Raw genomic sequence first — 18,470 nt, forward strand, 5'->3', positions numbered from 1 at the left:
GCCTGCCAGGCCCGCGCCGCTGTTGCCCCGTGGTGCACGGCCTTGGCGAGCCTCCCGTGCCATGTTGGCTGGGGCCGGTGGCGAGCCGAGGAAGCTCAGACCAGCGGCGAGGCCCCAGCGGGGGAGGGCACCAGCTGGCATGGTCTCCGAGTGGTCGACTGGGGCCCTGGGCAGAGGCAGCAGAGAGAGCCGGGGCCCCGGCACGTCCCGGCTCTCCCAGCGGCCACCGTCCAGCCTCACACGCTGCTGGTGTGGCAGGGGCCAGCCATGCCCGAATCTCAAATGGACGGGTGTGAACATGTTCCACTCGGCCGGGCTAGGTCTCGGCGTGTCTCGGTGCTCAGCCCCACTGCCAGGCAGGAGCTGCCGCAGGCTCACAGCGCGGGGCGTGGCTGAGCCTGGTGCCACGTTCTGTCGGCTCACCTTCAGTCACTGCGTGCTGCATAGCAGGTTTTTCCCACATTTCCCACCGGTTAGAAACGGGAGCCAGCGTGAGCTTGGGGGCGAGCAGTGTTGATTGGCGAGCCTTGCTGGGCGACCCGGGGATGGTGTGCGTGGCCGGGGACACCCTGACCCCCCTGGATTGACCACGGCGAGGTGCCTGACCGCCTGACCCCCCTGGATTGACCACGGCGAGGTGCCTGACCGCCTGACAGGGCAGGACAGTGGCTGGGGACCAGCCCGGAGGGGTACAGGCAGGTGCCACTGGGAGTCCCATCAGGAGGCCCCGGTTCAGGGTAGGGGTGGGAGGTGAGCTTGTGCCTGGCTTGGCATGGGGCCCGGTGCGCCTCCCAGCTCCTCCCCGAGCTGCTGGCTGGTGGAGACCATGGCGCGCAGTGGTTTTGGGGTCAGACTTGAGCTCAAGGCCTCCTGCCACTGCTGAGTCCGTGCCCTTGGGCAGGTATCGGCCTCACCCCTCGGTACCCACGCTGTCTCCTCTGCAAAGCGGAGCCAGCTATGGTACCCGCCCCACAGACGGATTGTTGAAAGAAAACGCCGTTTCAGAGGGGATGCGGGCAGCATCCCCCACCTCCCAGGCCCTCGCAGGGCCCAGAGCGCGCTGACCCCGCTTACATGAGGTGGGAGGTGGGAGGTGCTGCAGATGGGAGTGGTTGGAGGCTGCAGGGCACTGGGGTGGTGTCTCTGAGTCTCCTGGCCATGCCCTCCTGGCCTCATGATGGCTGCCACAGCTCCAGACATCAGGCGGTCACACGACGCCCTTCAGAGCCAGGGCAGCAGGAGCAAGGCAGGGCTCTGCCCAGGTTCCTCTTCTACCGGGAGGAGGGTTCCTCCCGAGGAGCCTGCCGCAGTCCCCGCTTGCTTTCCATGGGCTGCAGTGGGGCCCCTCGGTATTCGGACCGAGTCAAGGCTGTCTTGTGGGGTGCGGAGTGGGGATGGCCTCGGGTGGGCAGCAGCACGGGTCAGATGCCGGCCCTCGGTCAGCCCTGGCCACGGCCCGAGCGCGCAGAGCCTTCCCCTGGGGGCTCAGCCCAGCGGCCGGCACCCACAGGGAGAGGTAGCAGCACCCGGGTCCCCTGTGTTCTCCCCGAGTCACCTGTCCCGTAGCGCAGCTGCCCCCAGTGTGCTTTCTGCCTTTGTACCAAGCTAGTTCTTCAAGAAACCGACTTAGTTACTTATTCCCAGGGGGACGGAGAGAGACCCTTCCCCCTGCCCGTTCACTCCCCAAATGCCTGTGACATGGGTGGGCCTCAGCCTGTGTCTCTCACGTGGGTGACAGGACCCAAGCACTCGCTGCCTCTCAGGGTGTGCTGGGAGCGCAGCTGACACTTGGACCCAGGCGCTCCAGGACGGACACAGGCGTCCAAGTGGCGGTTTTTGTTTGTTTTTGTTTTGTTTTAACATGTATTTGAAAGGCAGAGCTAGACAGTGAGAGAGAGAGACAGAGAGAAAGGTCTTCCTTCCGTTGTTCACCCCCCCTAAATGGCTGCTACGGCCGGAGCTGCGCCGATTCAAAGCCAGGAGCCAGGTGCTTCCCCCTGGTCTCCCATGGGGTGCAGGGCCCAAGCACTTGGGCCATCCTCCACTGCACTCCCGGGCCACAGCAGAGAGCTGGCCTGGAAGAGCAGCAGCTGGGACTAGAACCCGGCGCCCATATGGGATGCCAGCACTGCAGGTGGAGAATTAACCAACTGAGCCACGGTGCCGGTCCCCCCTTTTTTTGTTTTTTTTAAACATGTATTTGAAAGGCAGAGCTAGAGAGAGAGGAGACACAGAGGTCTCCTCTCTCTCTAGCTCCTCAAATGGCCGCAATGTTTGAGGCTGTGCCAGGCCAGAGCCAGGAGCCAGGAGCTTCTTCCTGGCCTCCCACGCGGGTGCAGGAGCCCAAGGACTTGGACCGTCCTCTGCTGCTTCCCCAGGCCGCAGCAGAGAGCTGGCCTGAGATGGAGCAGCCGGGACTTGAGTTGGCATCCCTATGGAATGCCACAGCGCCAGCCCCTCAAGCAGCGTCTTAACGGCTATGCCAAAGACCCCGCCTGCCTGTGAAGCTTCCGAGGACCCCCAGGCTGTGGCGGCTCGGGTCCCGGGCTCTGGTTGAGTTGGGAACGCTCACAGGCCGGGCCTGTGTGGACATGTGTGTTTGTTTCTCTTGAGCAAGCCCCGGTTACTGGGCTGCAGGGAACACGCGGGCTGTGCTTGGGCAGGGGCTGCCCGGTGGGGGGAGCGCTGTGGCCTCTCCAGTGCACACCCGCAGACGCTTGGGGGCCCGAGCTCTCCCTGCCGGGTCGGAGTCACTGCCAATCGCAAGTCCTCTTCCCCGCCTCCTGCCCCGTTCCCCGAGGCTCCGGATCCTGTTTGGTTCCCTCTGTCCTGGTAGCACCGAGCCCAGCTCTGTCCACAGAGCAGATGAGTGAGTGCTGCGGCCCTCCAGGGCAGGGACCCCTCCGGGAGGGGCAGCCTGGTGGGAGGCGACAGGGCGTGGGGAGGTCTGTGGCAAGCTGGGGGACACGCCGGCCTAGGGGCGGCCACTGCTGGCCCATCCTCCGGTTGTTCAAAGAGGCCAGGAGTCTGAACTCTGCTCGTTGTAAGCTGCTGTCAACAAATCCGTCAGCCGTGTTGAAACAGTGCGAGATCCAAAACTGGCCCGCTGGCCCAGGTGTGAGAAGTCGATGGAGCGTGGCCAGAAGACGGAGGATGCAGCCTGTGTTTTCATTTCCCTGGGGTGGGGCAGGGGTGCAGCCGCGTCCAGGTGACCTGTGAGCACCTGTTGTTAGGAACAAACAGGCACAGAAGCGGGGTGCCGTGAGATCGCCCCACCCCCTCCCCGGCTGCTGTGACGTGGTTCCCTGCGGTGTCTGGCACAGTCCTGCCAGGTTTTGCCAGCATCCGAATCGGCGTGCCCGGGACGTGCTGGAACACGGGCCGCCAGCCCTGCCTGTCCTGGGCTCGGGGCCGGGGCTGAGCGTGGGCCCTGCTGCTTGGGGCCCGCGCTCTGTGACACACTGCTGTGCTGCTGTCACACCGCAGACCTGAGACAGCGACCTGCTCACGGGGGCCAAGCCCCCTCCTCGGGGCCCCTGCCTGGGCTTCGAGTCCCCTGCTCCCGAGGGAGTGAGGTGCAGGGGTCAGGACCCAGCACAGAACCCGGGGCGACTCGCTCTCCTTCAAGTTGCTCTAACCTCTGGCTGCCTCTGCTCCCCCCACGCCCGTGCCCTGGGGGCCGCTGGCTTTGAAGCTGCGTTTGGCGAGGCCCCATGCCGGTGTCGCCCAGGAGAGGGGCAGCAGTGGCTCCCGGTGTCTTTCCTCTTGTGCGTGAATGAAGGCGGCCGAGCTCTTGTTAGGGTGGGACGTGGTTTGACCCTGGTGTGACAGTCGAAGTCGAGCAGAGACAGCGCCCGGGACCGGACCAGCTTTCCTGTCCAGATCCCAGAGGGGAGGAGGAAGGGCCTGGCCATGGCCCTGGGAAGCAGGGCCCGCCCACCTCCTGCCCAGTGTGCACCTGCCCTGGCCCACGCTTCCTACAGCCACTGGGCTGGGCTCAAATGGCGGGGAGACGAGCCTTCTGGGCGCTCCTGTGGGCGGGAGGGACCCAGGTCTGCCTTGTCCTGGGGTGGGGTGGGGGTGGGGCTGTGCTGGCTGAAGAAGGACTGCTTGGGAAAGGAGGGGACAGCGGGAGCCAGTGGCAGCTGTCCTGGCCCTGGGCTGCTCCTGGGTGGGGGCAGGGTCCTGAGGGGCTCTTGCTGGCAGCGTCATGGCCCCCAGAGATCTCACATCCTACTCCCGGGCCTCTGAGGACGTGACCTTGGTACAAAAGGCTTTGCAGGTGTGGATGATTGCGTGGGGCGCGCCCTGCCATCCACGGGTCCTTCCCAGGGAGGCAGGGGCTCAGAGCAGGGGCGGGGAGGCCGCGTGGCTCCTGGAAGCTGCCGGCAGTGAGCCATGCTCACCCGCCTCCCCGGGAGTGCAGCCCCTGGCCTATGCACTTGCCGGGGTTGCCTGGGCTGCAGCTCTGGGAGAGGGAGGAGGGGCCACCACGCGCGGCCATGGCACCTAGGTAGGTGAGGAGACCCCTGATGGACGGGAGCGTGGGAGGCTGCAGTGGTCAGAGTCCTTTCTCCCCAGGGACGGTGCCTGGCTGGCGGGGAGGGGGGGGCGCGAGGGCACACATGTGCTGCCCGCCCGCCAGCACCCACGTTCATATCAAGAGGGTCTTTGGCCGAAGCTGACACCCGCCCTGCGTGGAGGGAAGTGCGCGTCTCAGGCCGGGAGTGGTCACCCAAGCCCGGTCGGGCCCCAGGGGTCAGTGCTGTGCGCCCGGCTGTCACCGTTGTCCCCAGCCGTCGTGAGCAGGGCCACGTGCACCGGGCAGGCAGGCTCTGTGCGGGCATCTGTTTCCTTTCTCTGGGGTGGGTCCTGGGGGGCCACAGAGAACACAGCCCTTCCTGGAGTGACCGCGATGCCCACTGCCACTGACCGCGTGGGGGTTCCGCTCGCTCTGCGCTCTCGTCCACACTTGCTGTTGTCCAACTTCCCAGCCGAGCCGTGTGGCTCTCAGGCCAGGCCTGGGGGCAGGAGACTGGCTCCAGGACGCTTTCCACTCCTGTCCTTTGTGTGTGCCTCCAGGCTCAAGGCTGCCTCGTGATCCAGGGTGACTGCCTTAGCTCCATCCCTCTTGACTGAATCCGGGGCGGCTGGAAGGGGGAACTCGTGGACAAATAGCACAGGAACTTCTGGTGTTGATGGTATCGTGAGGATAGAGCCGGGTATGGGGGAAGGGTCGCTATAGGAAAGATGGTCTGTCATTGTTTTTTTTTAAATTTTATTTATTTATTTATTTTTGACAGGCAGCGTGGACAGTGAGAGAGAGACAGAGAGAAAGGTCTTCCTTTTCTGTTGGTTCACCCCCCAGTGGCCACCGTGGCTGGTGCGCTGCAGCTGGTGCACCGCGCTGATCCGATGGCAGGAGCCAGGTGCTTCTCCTGGTCTCCCATGGGGTGCAGGGCCCAAGCACTTGGGCCATCCTCCACTGCACTCCCGGGCCACAGCAGAGAGCTGGCCTGGAAGAGGAGTGACCGGGACAGAATCCAGCGCCCCTACCGGGACTAGAACCCCCCGGGGTGCCGGCGCCACAGGTGGAAGATTGGCCTAGTGAGCCGCGGCGCCGGCTGGTCTGTCATTCTGCTCACTGCCGTCAGCCCCAGGTCTGACATGGAGCCTGGCATGCAGTGGGAGCTTCATAAATATTGTCAAGGAGTCAGTGTTGTGGCACAGCGGGTGAGATGCCGGCACCCTACATGGGCGCCGGTTCAAGTCCTGGCTGCTCCACTTCCCATCCAGCTCCCTGCTGTGGCCTAGGAAAGCAGTGGAAGATGCCCAGGTCCTTGGGCCCTGCACCCGCGTGGGAGACCTGGAGGAAGCTCCTGGCTCCTGGCTTCCATGGCCATTGTGGCCGTTGGGGGAGTGAACCAGTGGATGAAAGATTTCTCTCTTTAACTCTGCCTTTCAAATAAAGACATTTTCAAGTAAAAAAAAAAATATTGTGGCAGTGAAGAGTGTTGAGGGAAGGTCTCACAGAAGACGTGTAGACTTGAGAAGTGAAGGGGTCGCCCGCGTGGACCTCAGGGACAGGCTGCTCTGGGGGCAAGCGGTGCAAAGGCCCTGTGGCAGACCTGGCGGCTCGGGAGCACAGCGAGGCCCGCGGCTGGGCGATGTTAAGGGAGCTGGGTCAGGTGACCTCAGAAATCTCTGCTAGAAATTTGGGTTTTATTCCCGTGGGAGAGCGACAGCGTCTGACTGAAACCCTGCAGGGGTAACCGGCTCCAGGGCGGGGGGGGGGGGCAGGCGTGCAGGGAGGACACTGCCCCCCATCCAGGCAGGCGGCCGGGCACAGCTGGCTGGGTCCGTGGGGGCGGACAGGTGCTGGGTGGGAGGGGCGCAGAGGGGTCCAGGGTGGCTCTGGTTCTCTGCCTAACGTCGGCTCCAGGAGCTCTTCTCTGCTTCCTCTTAGCCCTGTAGAAGCAGGGGTGGGGTCTGCTCCAGGCTGCGGGGAGGAGGGGAGTTGGGGGCACCGGGCCTGTGGAGTCACCAGGGCCCCCTGCCTGTGGATCACTAGGCACCCCCTGTCCTGCGGAGTCACCGGGTCCTCCTGCCCTGCACATCACCAGGGCCCCCCCCCCGCCCTCCTTGAGGGAGGGTGGGAGGTGTTTGTGTTGCAGAGGTGAGGTGGGGGGCTCATGCCTGAAGGGGGCACAGAACCCAGTGAAGCTGCAGCTGCCTCATTAAGCACCTACTGTGTGCACTGTCTCCCACCTGTCGCCCACAGCCCTGCAGAGGAAGCAGGGGAGGTGGGCTCCGCAGCGGGGGTGGCCCCTTGGCGGTGCCCCCTGCTCCCGGCCCAGCGACCTCGCCCTGGCCAGGCGCCGGCCCGCCGCTTCCATCATGCTCGCCCGTGCTCGGTTTCTCGGGACGCTGTTCCTGGAAAACGGAACTAAAAGATAGGTTTATCTCGGTGCAAAGGTTTCTGAAGTCTGCGCGATTTTTTTCACAATGCGCGTTTCCCTCAGATGAACACTGTCGGATCCAGCTGTTTTCCCACCCCAGGGGAAACCTGGGACCCTCCAGCGGTCATCTCCCACCACTCCCTGCCCAGCCCCGCCCCCGGCAGCGCCACGCCCCCGGCACCGCCCCCGGCGTCCCGCGCCTGTGCTCTGTCTGTGGACCCCGCGCGTGACTTTGTTAATTGGTGGTGTGAGAGGCAGAGAAAGCTCTCCTGTCCTCACTCCCCGCGCGCCCACAACAGCCGGGGCCGGGCCGGGCGCTCCCTCCGGGTCCCCCACGTGGGTGGCAGGGCCCAGGCACTCGGCCACCCGCGGCCTGGGGGCGCGGGAGCAGAGCTGGACTGCATGCCAGGCCCTGGGAGCCGGGCGCTGGGCGCGGGCGGCCGCACCCCGCGGGGTTGCCCCGGGCGGAGCCAGCCCACTGGGTAGGCGGCCCGCGGTTTACGGAGCGCGTCCTGTTTGTCGAGGGACACCTGGGCCGGGTGCAGCCCTGTTTTCGTGGAGTGATGCTGATGGGTTTGGCCGTGCGGGGGACACTAGCGGACTGGTTTCTGTGGCCGCCGCGCCCCCTCCCATGCCCACGCCCACGCCCGTGGGCAGGGCCCCCTCCCACGTCCCTGCTGAGCCTCCCCATTTCCCGCAGCCGCTGCCTTGTGGGGGCGGCGTCTCCTCAGACCCTGGTCTGCGGTTTGCAGCCTCCTCCGGGCTGCGCGGCCGTTTCTGTGCCTGGAGAATGTCGGCCCCAACCGTCTTGTATCTGACACTGGTGGGCGGCCTGCGCGGGAAAGCTCTGGACCATCAGGGAGCAGCGCCGGCCTCCTCCGAGGGCTCCCCGCGTCCTGCACCAGCGCCCCCCACCCTGGCCCCGTCTGTCCCTGCCGTCTTTGGCCCAGTCTGGTCAGTTTATACTTGAAGATCCTGGAGTCTCTTTCATGGAAATAAACATGGTATTGTACTGTTGGTTTTTTGTTTTTAAATATTTATTTATTTATTTATTTGAAAGAGTTATAGAGACGGAGAGAGATCTTCCATCCACTGGTTCACTTCCCAGATGGCCGCAGTGGCCGGGGCTGGGCCAGGCCACGGCCAGGAGCTTCCTCTGGGTCTCCCATGCAGGTGCAGGGGCCCGAGCTCTTGGGCCACCTTCCACTGCCCTCCCAGCTGCACTGCCAGGAGCTGGCTCAGAAGTAGAGCAGCCAGGACTGAACCAGGCGGTATCCCGGGCGGTGGTTCAGGCTGCCATGACAGAGCCCGCCCCATCCTTTGAAAGTGTATAGTTTGGTGCATTTTCTCACCAGAGACCGGGATGGAGGACACCTGGGAGCCAGTCTCCCTGCGCTGGTTATGGTCAGGCCTCAGCCCCGAGCCGAGGATCCAGTTTCCCAGGATCTACGCCTACAGGACGCAGCTGAGTGGCCTCCTTTGGTGCCGGGCTCTTGGCTTGTTGACCGGCCTGCCCTGTGCCACTGCGTGGGAGCCACGCGTGGTGGTGGTGCCCGCGTGGGCAGGACAGGTGTCCTCTGCCGGGGCTGCCCTCGTCTTCTCTTCCTGGGGCAGCGCAGCTCATTTTTAATACCCAGCTCAGATGTCCCCTCCTCTGGGCAGCCTTCCTGCCTGCCCAGGAATGGGCTCCCGGAGTCTGGCTGCTTGGGAGGGAGCGGTGTCTGCCGAGGGCTCCCTTTGGCACTCCCTCCCAACTTTGCATGCCAGGGCCGAGACCTTTGACCTGGGGGGGCGGAGCCCAGGTTCAGCTGTGTGCAGCAGGAGGCCGCAAGCCGTGCAATACTATCTAATCAGCTGCCTGGACCAGATGCCCTGGCCTGCTATACCCGCGGCTGTTTGAAAGCTGGACAAAGTCCGCCCCGCCCGGGTGGGGGTGGGGCAGCAGAGGCAGGGTCACCTCAGGCCTGGTGACCGTGTGGCTGACTTTCCGGACACCCCGGGGTCTGCCAGGCCCTGGCAACAACCCAGGACTGGACACTCCCCTTAGACCCAGAGAGAGCCTGCGACTCATCCACCATCAGCCGTGGGGTCACTGGGCTGGAACGCGGGCTGTAAGCCCCTCCTGTTGGACTCATGGCTGTGCCTGGGCTTATAGGGCTGGCCCCCACTCACCCTGGAGCCAGGGCAAGCCCCAGGGGCTCTGGGATCCAGAGGCTTCCCTGCACACAGCCGCCTCTGTTGAGAACGGGCCCAGGTGCATGCGGCCACGGAGACCACGGCTCTCCTGAGACATCAGCGACCTGCGGCAGCCATGCGGCCAGTGGTTTGACACCTGTGCAGTCAGGCCTGGCGGCCCTGGGCAACACCCGTGAGGTTTCCCCTGCCCAGCCCCTCCTGCCTTCGCGTCTGGGGTACCGTGTGTTTGTGTGTGTGAACTTGTGTGAACTTATCTGGGAGTCAGGGCGAGTGTGGCACAGAGAGAAAGTGAGGAGAGACCCCTCCCATCCACTGGTCCACTCTTAAGGTGCCTGCGGTGGCCCCTCACTGGGCTCCCACATGGGTGCAGGGACCTGATGGCCTGAGCCATCACGGCCGCGTCTGGGGTCTGCGCTGGCGGGGAGCCGGAGCCGGAGCTGGAGCCAGGGCTGGGTGTGGCACCAGGCGCTCTGATGTGGGCTGCGGCCTCTTCACCTGTTTTTAAACTGCTTTCTCAAGATAGGTCTTCATGGCACACAGCCCACGCACCCGGGTGCACAGCCAGCAAAGCTGGACACGTGGCCTGGAGTCCGGCTGCCTCCAAGGCCCCTCCTGTGTGGGGGGCCAGCTCTGGCTGGTGTGAGCGGCTGTCCTTGTCCTGGAAGGCCATGTTCCAAGGACAGGGGAGGGTGACGCAAGCCGCTGGCTGTCTCGTTCCATGGCACGGGGCACCTGTCTGATGGACTGTCACTCAGTGGCGCTCAGCACGGATCCACCGCCTGGCTGAGCCTGCAGACTGGCGCTGGAGCCCGGCGTGTGGAGGCTGCTCCGCCCCGGGTGGACCCCAGGTCCCGGGCCCCTCCCCGAGGCAGCTGTGCCATGGCCTGCTTGGCCGCCTCACCGCCGGCTTCTCACCCCCGCAGAATGTACGCATTGACCCCAACAGCCTGTCTTTCAACATGTGGAAGGAGATCCCCGTTCCCTTCTACCTCTCCGTCTACTTCTTCGACGTGGTCAACCCCAACGAGATCCTGAAAGGCGAGAAGCCGCAGGTGCGGGAGCGTGGGCCCTACGTGTACAGGTGAGGCTAGGGGCTGCAGGGGCTGGGGGGGGGGTCTCCGAGTGTACCACCATGGGGCTGCTGTGATGAGCCTTAGGGATTGTTCCAGAAGCAAGCCAGGCATGGGGGGGGGGTGTCCGAGCAGTGAGGCGGGTCCGGCCTACCTCGTTCTGTCACCTTGTCTGGGGTGGAGGCCGGGGGCCCAGCGCCAGGAGGGGTCGGCTGTTGGTGGCATGTGGTGGCCAAGTGCCAGGGATGTGCCTTTGGTTCTGGCCTTGCCTTGTTCCTGCTGTGGCCCCCGGGAAGTGACTGCACCCCTCGGAGACTCAGTTGGCCCATCTGTAGACTGGGCATAGTGACGACCCCGCAGCGGCTGAACCTGGTCGCCAAGACACCCGGACGAGACCAGGATGCAGCCCAGCTCGTTCGGGGCTGGCACATGGGCCAGGTGCACTCCCCAGGGACCTGCCTCTGCCTCTAGGGGGCAGGGGTCTCCAGAGCCCTACATCGTCACATTTCTCAGGTAGAGGAGAGGGGACCAACCTGCCCCCAGCCTGGCTGCCTGCAGTGCCAGAGCCCGGGAGCCTTTGGCTGTGGCTGGTGGAGCCAGGCTCCCTGTGTGCAGGCGCCCACCTGGCTGGCTTTCCTGGGAAGGGCATGGGGAGACTGTTGGAGGTACAGCCTGGGATGGGCCATGCAGCAGCTGAGTGGGGCTGCGGCTGAGGACCGTGGGGGCTGCGGCGGGAGCTTGCTCGAGAAGCAGGCCTTGTTGTCGCTCCCATTTTGTGGATAGGAAAACAGAGGCTCAAGCGGTAGGTGGTGGAGACGCTCCAGCCCCAGCCCTCTGCTCCATGGCCTCTCTGGCAGGAGCGGGGACCCAGGAGGAGGCTGCTGCGGTGACCCTGGCTTGGCGAGGGAGGCCGGGTGGGGGCGGGGCGGGGCCCTCCCTGGAGTCTGGCGGAGGAGAGAGGGGAGTGGAGTGAGGCTGGCGGCGGGCTCGGGCAGGTGGTCCGGCTCAGCTGGGGCGCCCTCGGGCTGAGATGCACACGGAGCGCCCGTGCCGCCCCCGCGGTGACCACCGGCTGCCCCACAGGGAGTTCCGGCACAAGAAGAACATCACCTTCAACGACAATGACACCGTGTCCTTTCTGGAGCACCGCAGCTTCCAGTTCCAGCCGGACAAGTCCCGGGGCTCCGAGAGCGACTACATCGTCATTCCCAACATCCTGGTCCTGGTAGGCTTCTCCGCGGCCATCCCGGGCCAGGGCGCCCGTCTGCCTCTGGCCGAAGTCACTGGGCTTTCCTCTGCCGTCCAGAGGGGCACCTCGTGGAGGCCTGGGGGCGGGGCCGGGGCTGCATCCCTGCAGTTGCTGCCTACCATGTGTGGAGGTCCCCGAGACCACCCCCGCTGCGCTGATTGGCCGGGACACCGCGCCAGGCGCGCTCACAGCCCGGCTCTAGTAGAGCAAAGGGAGGTGCCTGGGGGCCAGGGTGAAGCTTCCGGAATCTTCTTCCCGTGGAGTCACACAGGATGCCCTTAACTGCCCCAACAATGGGCCGTGACATGTCACCTACCAGCGACGCCCACCACAGGCTGGGAGCTCACGGTGTGGCTGGGGGTTGGTCACGTGGACACACCTGCCTGCCACGTGCCCGAGGCCCAGGCACCTGCAGGAAATCAGAGAACGGGGTGCCCCCCAAAGTCTGGGCTTGGACAGCGGGTCCCCCAGGGCTGGGGAGGGACGAGCATGTTATATCCCACGTCCGCTTCCCCGGAGTGTGCGCTAGAAACCAAGTTGCAGGGGCTTGGCCCGAGGTGCTCACAGCGCCCGCGTCTCGGCTTTTGGATGAGGGGCCTGTGGGACAAAAAAAAAAAAAAAAAAAAAAAAAAAAAAAAAAAAAACAAGATCCAGGCAGTGTCCCCAGAGGAAGTAGACGCCAGCGGATGGGTGCCGCCGATGCCCGGGAAAGATTGGGGAGGGGAGAGGGGAAACCTGCACAGACAGGCCACGTGTGGGCTCACGTCACCACCAGGGCCAGGCCTCGCTGGCTTCAGGTGAGGTTCATCCAGGGACAGCAGGTGCTCCACTTTCTGTGGGCCTGCGCCTTGCTTGCCCCCCGGGTCACGGCCAGCAGAGGGGCCCTCCACCCCCGCCCCCAGCTTCCTGGTAGCTCATTGGCTTAGTTGGACCACAGGCGCATCCCTGAACCAATCATTGTAGCTGGAGGGAGGGGTGGGAGGCTAAGGCAGGTTTATGATTGGCCAAGGCTGAGCCATATGCCTGCCTCTAATTGGGCTTGGAGTTCACGGGGGCCACAGCGGGAGGACGATTCTCATGGGCACTTGTGGTCCTGGCTCCGCGGGCTCAGAGAGGGTTCTGCAGGCCTGTCCCCTCTATGGGCTGGAGGCCTCTCCCCTCCATGGACCCTTTGCCGGGAGGCCCGGTCGCGAGTGGGGGTGGCTGGGCCTGCAGGTGCAATGTGTGACCCGCCCGTCTCTGCAGGCTGCGTCATTCATGATGGAGCACAGGCCCATGAGCCTGAAGCTGATCATGACCTTGGCGTTCAGCGCGCTCGGCCAGCGCGCCTTCATGAACCGCACGGTCGGCGAGATCATGTGGGGCTACGAGGACCCGCTCATGAACCTCATCAACAAGTACTTACCGGGCGTCTTCCCCTTCAAGGACAAGTTCGGCCTGTTTGCCGAGGTGAGTGGCCCAGGGAGAAGCCTGTGTCCCGTCCCCAGCTTGCCTTGGAGCTGGGGTCCCGGGCGGAGAACCTACCTCCATCAGGCTGTGGCAGAATCGGGCATGGGCTGGCTTTTACAGTTGGAAACTCAGGATGGATCTGGGTTCCGCGTGATCTGGGCTGAGATGGGTTAGCTGAGAAAACTTCTCGGAAGTGGGGAGGGGAGGCAGTTCCCAAGCGCGGCCCCCGGGCTGGCTCTGAGCTGCCTACTTTTTATTGACGTGAGCCCCGGCAACCTGCTGAGGTCCGGGATGGACAGGTAGGGTCTGACCCCTTGCTCTGACCCCTGACTGTGGCTCAGCCTTATTTTTTTTTTTTTAATAAAGATTTATTTATTTGAAAGGTGGTGAGAGAGAGAGAGAGAGAGAGGTCAGCCGTCCGCTCCTGAGCCCGCCGCAGGCCCCTTGGGGGCAGCCCCTGCAGGCTCAGGTGTGGGCTCGCAGGGCAGGCAGGCAGGTGCGTGACAAACCGCTGGCGTCTCAGCAGGTGTTCTGAAGGTCCCTCCCCCAACTCTTTCAAATAAATAAGTAAATCTTAAAAAAAAAAAAAAAACCACTCACAGGGCATCTGTGTTCGAGTGCCCCGAGTCCAGTGTGGGTGGCCGGGGGCTCTCAGCTCCTGGTGGGCACTCAGGGGCCGGCGGTGCCCCCCGCAGTGGCAGAGCCTGAGTGTCCACTGCAAGGGGGCTCAGCTGGCTGGGGGGGGGGGCTGGAAGGGGAGGGGCCCGAGAGTCCCCTGTGCCCCCATGCTGACCCCACTCAGCATGTGCTGGGGCGGGGGCGCAGCCGTCGTCGCTGGCCAGCCCCAGGCCCCGGCTGACAGCCGCCGCTCCCTGCCGTGCCCGCAGATGAACGACTCCGACTCGGGCGTCTTCACGGTGTTCACCGGGGTCAAGGACTTCAGCAGGATCCACCTGGTGGACAAGTGGAACGGGCTCAGCAAGGTGAGGGCACTGGGCGGGGCGGCCCTGGGGGAGGGGCGGGACCCCACCCCCGCCTGCCCCGAGCCTGCAGGGAGCTGAATCCATCTTCCTCCGATTCTTCGTTTATGAAAATGTTTTCCGAGCACTGAGCTGAAAACAGGAAGACATGCCCATTGGCCAGGAAAACAGTGGGGGCGCACTGACCCCGGGACCTGCCTTCTCGCCCGGGCGCCCAGAGTCCGGCAGGGAGTATGGTCTTGTCGCCGTGTGGCCGTGGCCATGGCTGAGGGCGGTGCTTCCCCCCCTCAGTGAACTGCAGGAAGCTCACAGATCCTGACTGCAGAGGGGCAGAGGGACAATTCCTGCCCCTCCTGCCGCTCCTGCCAAGTCCGGGGCTTGCAGCCGCCGCCGGCGGTGTTGGGAGCACTCCTGCTGCTGCCCCCGGCACCGCCAGTCATTGCCCGTCATCCAGAGGTGTCGGTCACCTGCGAGGAGGCGGGCAGTAGGCCCATTTTACAGATGGAGCAGTCGAGTCCCTAGCAGAGTTGTGCATTGCAGGCCGCCTCAGCCGGTGCTCCGCACGGGGACTTGAGCATGGGGGCCCGAGGGCATGGCCGAGTCCACGGCGCTGAGCCCCTGTCCCAACGTCCCTCCTAGGTGAACTTCTGGCACTCCGACCAGTGCAACATGATTAACGGCACCTCCGGCCAGATGTGGGCGCCGTTCATGACGCCTGAGTCCTCGCTGGAGTTCTACAGCCCCGAGGCCTGCCGGTACCGGCTCCCTCCCTGCCGCCTGCTGCCCGCTCCCGTGGCTGCTTTGGGGGTGCCCCGGGGACCGTTTCAGCTCACTAGCCCTTGGCACCATCTTGAATTCTCCCTGCTGTGCCTTGAAGGGCCACCCCAGTGTCTGATGCTTTTGCCCGGCCCCCGGAGGTGGGGGACAGGAAATGGTTGAGGTCTTGGGGCCGTGAGGGGAAGGCGGGGGCAGGCGTCCTGGTGCCTGGCTGACCTGGCTGGCCACTGTAGTGAGCACTTGGATGCTGGGACACCCCCAACCCTGCAGGCCTAGGGGCCCCCTGCCCAGTGTGGTCCCCGGGGCTCCCTCTTGGGCCACAGCCTTAGCTCCATTTCAGCCCCTGGGAAGCCCCAGCCTGGCGGGCCATTGGGGAGCACCGGGACACCTGGCTGTGGCCAGATGGGCAAAGTCTCTCCTGCCGTGGGCGGCTGTGTCCTTGGGGACGCAGGCAGTGAGCAGACAAAGCGAGTCGCAGTGGGCGAGGATTCTAGAGAGAGCTTCACCAGACACACAGCCCCCCCAGGGCCCCGCCTGACCCACCACGCCCCTCTGCCCCCACCGGCGGTCTTTCTCCTGGGCCCTCTGAGGCGGGGAGGGAGCCCTGTGCCCACGTCGCCCGGTGGAGGCCCTGGGCAGTGCAGGCGCCGTGCAGGTCACAGGCGCCCGGGAAGCGTTCCTGTCCCAGAATCACAAGAAACGAGCGAGACTGGTCAGAGCAACGTGTTGGGTTTGAACCCAGTATGTGGAAAATAACGTCCCTTCAGAGAGCACTGCAGGGTGTCTTGAAGCTGGAAAGCATTCTAGACTCAACAGCGCATCTCAGTTTGGACTCACCCCATGCCAAGGGCCACGTGGGACGCGTGGCAGGCGGGCACAGAGTGGCCGAGGGTCCATGCTGGCACTCAGAGGTGCTGTGACAGAGGCCAGAGGCGGGTGCACCCGGTGGGTGCTGGAGCCACAGCTGAACTAAGACCCGGCCGATGTGGGAGGCTATGGGGAGAGACCCTTCCGGACAGAGGGCAGCAGGTGCAGAGGTCCTGGGGTGGGCAGGAGGAGTCACCAGGAGGGCTGCGGGGTGCAGAGCGGCGAGGAATGTGTGGGCGGGGCTCTCGCTAGGGCGTGGGGTGTGGGCAGCCCATGGCATCCTTGGGGGACAGGCTGCAGGACCCCCCACGGACCTGAGTCCTGTCTGAAGCGGGGCGCTGTTTGCCCAGGGGATGCCCACGCCTCCCGTGGACTTTCTGTCACCTCTGGATTGCGAGTGACCCTGGCACGGCGTGGGGGCGGCACTGGTGGTGGTGCTGCGTTGTATGGGGGACCGGCAAGAGGAGCAGGTGTCCCCGTGCTTGGTGCGGACGCTGTCTGTCCCCAGTGTCTGTTGTCTGCATCCTCTGTCTGCCTGGAGAAGGGAGGGGCCCTGGGGGGGAGCAGAGCCGGGCGGGGGCCTGGCCAGGAGGCCCTGCCGTTACTCAGGCCCAGGTGCGGGTGCTGCTCCGGGGCACCTGGGTCACCCCAGCCTGCCTGTCCCCACAGGTCCATGAAGCTCATCTATCAGAAGCCAGGGGTGTTCGGGGGCATCCCCACCTATCGCTTCGTGGCCCCCAAAACCTTATTCGCCAACGGCTCCATGTACCCGCCCAACGAGGGCTTCTGCCCGTGCCTGGACTCCGGAATCCAGAATGTGAGCACCTGCAGGTTCGGTACGTGTCACGCGGCCCGCGGGCGAGGGCGGCGGCCAGGCAGGCCCGCGCTATCTGCCCCGCGCCGGCCTCTGTCCCCCGATAATCGATAATCCCATTAGCTGGAGATAAGGAGGGCAGCAGGTGCTCCGTGGAGGAGCAACGCGGCCGGCCTTGCCTGCTGCCTGATAAATCCCATCTTGGGGAGATGATCTCGCGGGTCCATGGTCACAAGTCCGCCCCGGCTCCCTGCTGAGACCAAGGTCGTGAGGACGCGTCCTGTGCGTCCCGAGGCCGCCCGTGTACCCAGGCTCCTGGCCCCTGCCTGCGTCGCCAGTGCCGTCCATGCCCGCGGGGTCCCCCTGTCCCTTCCCTGCCCCGTCTTCCAGTTTGAGGTCCTCAGGGACCACGGCGAATGGCTAGGTACGCACTTCCTGTCCTCGGAGGCATGGGGGTTAGGACAGGGGTGAGTCTGGGGTGTCACTGACTGCCCCCCGCTGTGGTTTGTGACTTGGGGGTCACCTTGTTCTGATGCCAGGAAATGGGCACAGCTGCCACTGTGCCCTAAAATCCTGCCGTGAGCGGGTGTGGCGGCCAGGCTGGGTGTAGTGACATTGGCGACTGCCGCCGGCTGTGCCCTGGTGTCCCATGGCACCCTGGCCGCCCTTGCTCAGCCGGACACTGGGCGTCTGCTCCATTCCCTTGTCCAGCAGGCGCAGCCTGGTGGGCTCCACTCCAGCTCAGCCCTGAGTCCTTCCTGTCCCCACCCCCGGCCCCGCCTGCCTGATGCAGTGGAAGTCAGCTAAAATGAAATCGGACTGAGAGGCAATGGCCACGTGTCTTGGCCAGCACGGTGGACCCTGTGCCGTGTTGGAGACCACTGCTCCCCACGGCAGCCCCGGAGATGGCTCGGCGGCCGCTCGGCACTGCCCGAGGCCGGCCTCTGCCATGTGGTGACGCCCGCGTCCTCACCGCGGCCTTGGCTGGGGCTCCCGCCACTCGCCGAGCTGTGGCCTGATGCCTTCTCCCTCTTCTCCCTGTTTCTAGAACGTGTCAAGGTCAGTCCCACCTCAAGGCCTTTGCATCAGCCGTCCCCCCTACTCTTCCCCTGGATGTCCACGTGGGTCAGTCCTTTGCTTCTCTTGGTCTGTCCAAATGCCACCTCCTCCCAGAGGCCTGCTCTGATTTCCTGCTCAGGAATGGCAGCGACCCCGCCCCCACCATCCACTTTCCGTCATTTCTTCCCGGGCCCATTTTACTTTATGCATTGTCTGCCTCCCGCACAGACCGTGACCGCTGTGGGCAGGGAGGCCCTGGCTGCACCCACAGCCGGAGTAGTGCACGCCCAGCCTGGTGGCTGCTTTTGCCATCCTCGGCTGCGTGAGTGCGTGGGAGGGCCTGGCCGAGGTCACATGCTGGGCCTGGCTGGGTCTTGCCCTCTGGGGACCTCTGCTCTCCGGCCACTTCTCCCTGCTGGAGGAGGTGAGCCCGGGTCGGCCTGTGGCTGCAGGTATCACACACAACAGGGCACCCTAGGGGCTTGCGCTGGGCCTGGAAGACACCCACTGTCTCAGCTTTGCGCTGCCTTCTGTTTCTCTCTCTCTTCCCTGGCGACCACAGGAGCTGGCGGGCGGGGATCCGCCGCGGGAGGTGTGTCACAGCCGCCTCTGTGGCCGGTGGCAAACGCCAGGCCCCAAAGGGCTCCTCCTGGTTTGTGTGGTTAGAATTCCGGTGCAGATCCTAGTTTCCGGCAGGGATCCAGAGCTTGGGAAGCTGCTCCCCGGCCTGTAGAGATCTCCGTGGGCGGGGCTGGCTCAGGGCAGGGGCAGTGTGAGAAGCCCCAGAAGCGGGAAGGAATGGCGCCCCACCCCTCCCCGCAGAGGCCTGGATGAGCTGGTGGGCTCCGTGCTGGCCTCTCTTTGCACGGCCAACAGAATTGCACAGGTGCGGGGGAATTGGAAAATGTTTAATTAGATAAAGTTCTTTTTTCAATTTATTCTTATTTATTTGAAAGGCAGAAAGAGAGAGAGAGAGCAAGAGAGATCTTCCATTTGCTGGTTCACTCCCCAAACGCCTGGGACAGCTGGGCCTGGACCAGGCTGAAGCCA

The 18,470-nt window shown here is 64.6% G+C and overlaps 1 protein-coding gene across 4 annotated transcripts in view; it reads left to right on the forward strand.

Moving 5' to 3' along the window:
• Positions 1 to 18,470, forward strand: part of SCARB1 (scavenger receptor class B member 1) — a 48,511-nt gene that overhangs the window by 16,917 nt on the left and 13,124 nt on the right. For 2 of the 4 annotated variants that reach the window (XM_070065680.1, NM_001082788.1), the window contains 6 exon segments: positions 10,079 to 10,236; positions 11,309 to 11,450; positions 12,720 to 12,923; positions 13,811 to 13,906; positions 14,543 to 14,658; positions 16,217 to 16,383. In XM_070065680.1, the coding sequence (XP_069921781.1) occupies positions 10,079 to 10,236; positions 11,309 to 11,450; positions 12,720 to 12,923; positions 13,811 to 13,906; positions 14,543 to 14,658; positions 16,217 to 16,383 (883 nt within the window). 4 annotated transcript variants of the gene reach the window in all.

The sequence above is a fragment of the Oryctolagus cuniculus genome, chromosome 21 (assembly GCF_964237555.1).
Source record: "Oryctolagus cuniculus chromosome 21, mOryCun1.1, whole genome shotgun sequence".
NCBI lineage: Eukaryota > Metazoa > Chordata > Mammalia > Lagomorpha > Leporidae > Oryctolagus > Oryctolagus cuniculus.